The sequence below is a fragment of the Myotis davidii genome, unplaced genomic scaffold (assembly GCF_000327345.1).
Source record: "Myotis davidii unplaced genomic scaffold, ASM32734v1 scaffold149, whole genome shotgun sequence".
NCBI classification, from domain to species: Eukaryota; Metazoa; Chordata; class Mammalia; order Chiroptera; family Vespertilionidae; genus Myotis; species Myotis davidii.
The window spans coordinates 5,109,998-5,112,474 of NW_006352194.1; the positions used below are offsets into that span (position 1 = coordinate 5,109,998).

Genomic DNA, 2,477 nt, shown 5'->3' on the forward strand with positions numbered 1-2,477 from the left:
GGCTCTTCCTTCCTGTTTCCGCCCTGATTCCAAGCTCAGAGCCTCCAGGTTTAAATCCTGCCTCTGCCACTGCTTCCTTCTCGGGCACTCTGCCTCCCTGAACCTCAGTTTCCACATTGTGCAGTGGGGAGACAAGTACCCACATGGTAGTTCCTGAGAAGGAGGGGTTGACAGTGTGACCAACAGAGCCTGCAGGTGGATCAGCGGTTATTTCTCTGGGCAGGGCCGCCTACGGTGTCTGTGCTCCCCGAGGGCCCTGTGCGGGTGAAAGTGGGGAAGGCCATCACCCTGGAATGTGTCAGTGCTGGGGAGCCCCGCTCTTCTGCTCGCTGGACTCGGATCGGCACCCCCACCAACTTGGAGCAGCAGATGTTTGGGTTCGTGGACAGCCACACGATGCTGCAGGTGAGGCGTGGCTTCCCCTGGCCAGAGGCCCGGGCTGTTTTATCTCTGGGTCTGAGGCCCAGTCAGGGCCCATCCTTGAGCAGATGCTTGGAGTGAAGAACGTTGGATGGGTAGTTGGGGGATAGAGAGAGAAAGGGAGGAATGGGATAGGTGGATCGTGGGTAGACTGGAAGATGGGTGGGAAGAAAAAAGAAGGAAGGAAGGAGGGAGGGAGGGAGGGAGAAAGGAAGGGAGGAAAGAAGAGAGGGTAGGGGTTGGATGGGTGGGGAGGTGGGTAGATGGGTGGGTAGATGGATGAATAGGTGGCCGGTACAATGGGTGAATGGATAGACAGACCAATAGGATGTCTTGAGTGTTAGCTCTCAAGCAGCCGGTCAAATAGGAAAGCTGAAAACAAAAGGAAGGGTAGAGGAAAGAGGTAAAGCCAAAGCAGGGTGGGGGCTGATGCCAAGGTCCTCTCAGTGCCCACATGACCAGCCTCCTTGCTTTCTTCCAGATTTCATCAGCTAAACCATCAGATGCGGGCACCTATGTATGCCTCGCTCAGAACGCACTGGGCACGGCACAGAAGCGGGTGGAGGTGATTGTGGACACGGGCAACGTGACCCCGGGGGCCCCACAGGTCCAGGTTGAAGAAGTTGAGTTGACTGTGGAAGCCGGACACACGGCCACCCTGCGCTGCTCAGCCACAGGTGTGGACGGGGGCTGGCACATGGGGCAGGCAGAGCAGTGGTGCCTGGGGCTTGAATTTTAGACACAAGAAATCTGAAGATGGTGTCATGCTGCTGCATCTCCTAGTGATGGCTGAGGTGCCCACTTAGTGCCTCCCGTGAAGGGGCAGGACCACTCAGGTCTTTTCCTCACCATCCCGACTCCCAGCTGGACCCTGAGGTAGCCCAGTGACCTCTGCTACCTTCTACTCTGCTTCACAGGCAGCCCGAAGCCCACCATCCACTGGTCTAAGCTGCGCTCCCCACTGCCCTGGCAGCACAAGCTGGAAGGTGACACACTGATCATCCCCCGGGTAGCCCAGCAGGACTCGGGCCAGTACATCTGCAACGCCACCAGCCCTGCCGGACATGCGGAGGCCACCATCCTCCTGCATGTGGAGAGTAAGCCTAAAGCCCACATTCCCTCCTGGGACCTTTGGTTCCCTTATCCCCAGTCCTTGGGGCTCACCATTCAGTGTCCTTGGTTCTTTGGCAAGTCTCCTGCTCCCATCTGACCTCTGCTCTTCCCCTCTCCTCACCTCTGTGTCCCCTTTCCCCAGGCCCACCGTACGCCACCACAGACCCGGAGCACACTTCGGTGAGGGCAGGGGAGGCGGTGCAGCTCCAGTGCCTGGCTCATGGGACGCCCCCACTCACCTTCCAGTGGAGCCGCGTGGGTGGTAGCCTCCCCGGGAGGGCGACGGCCAGGAACGAGATGCTACACTTTGAGTCTGTGGCTCCCGAGGACTCAGGCCGCTACCGCTGTCAGGTCACCAACAGGGTGGGCTCGGCGGAGGCCTTCACCCTGGTACACGTTCAAGGTGAGCGACCTAGCTCAGGCTGGGCAGAATGGGTCAGCTTTCCTCCAGGCCCTTTCCTTACCCAGCAGCTGGCACCTGGGACCCCCGCTTAGGATACAGGACCTCCCTCCATTACCCTACTTGGAAACCCCTCCTTCCCCCTGTTCTCCAAAGCTTGAAGACCCCATCACTGAGTTCTCCGCACCTCCGGCTGTCATGGCTGCGTCCCTCCACTGCCATTGACCTCGCATGGCCGAGGGCTGTCTACCTAAGTCCTCCGGACGTCACCTACCAGACGGGACGCTCAGGGTAGGGCCTGGGCTCCGTCATTTCAGCAGCCCCGGGCTTGTCCACCACAGGACCCAGAACAGGCTCCGTAAATGCTGGCGTTGCTGACCATGCATGTGTGACAGGGCAGCGCGTGCCCCTGGCGTGCCCAGGGTTCCTGTGGATCTCCAAAGAATCCATTCTCCATGGTCTCCTCCATCAGTTACATCAGACCAACAAGTGCTGTTGGGCCCCACATTCTAGAAGTGGAAAAGCATGTAGCCCATTGGTCTAC

General features: G+C 59.1%; 1 protein-coding gene across 1 annotated transcript in view; it reads left to right on the plus strand.

Moving 5' to 3' along the window:
* HSPG2 (heparan sulfate proteoglycan 2) overlaps positions 1-2,477 on the plus strand; it is a 110,871-nt gene that overhangs the window by 71,586 nt on the left and 36,808 nt on the right. Inside the window, 4 exon segments of the mRNA XM_006777662.2 lie at positions 187-405; positions 902-1,097; positions 1,338-1,517; positions 1,676-1,936. Of these exon segments, the coding sequence (XP_006777725.2) occupies positions 187-405; positions 902-1,097; positions 1,338-1,517; positions 1,676-1,936 (856 nt within the window).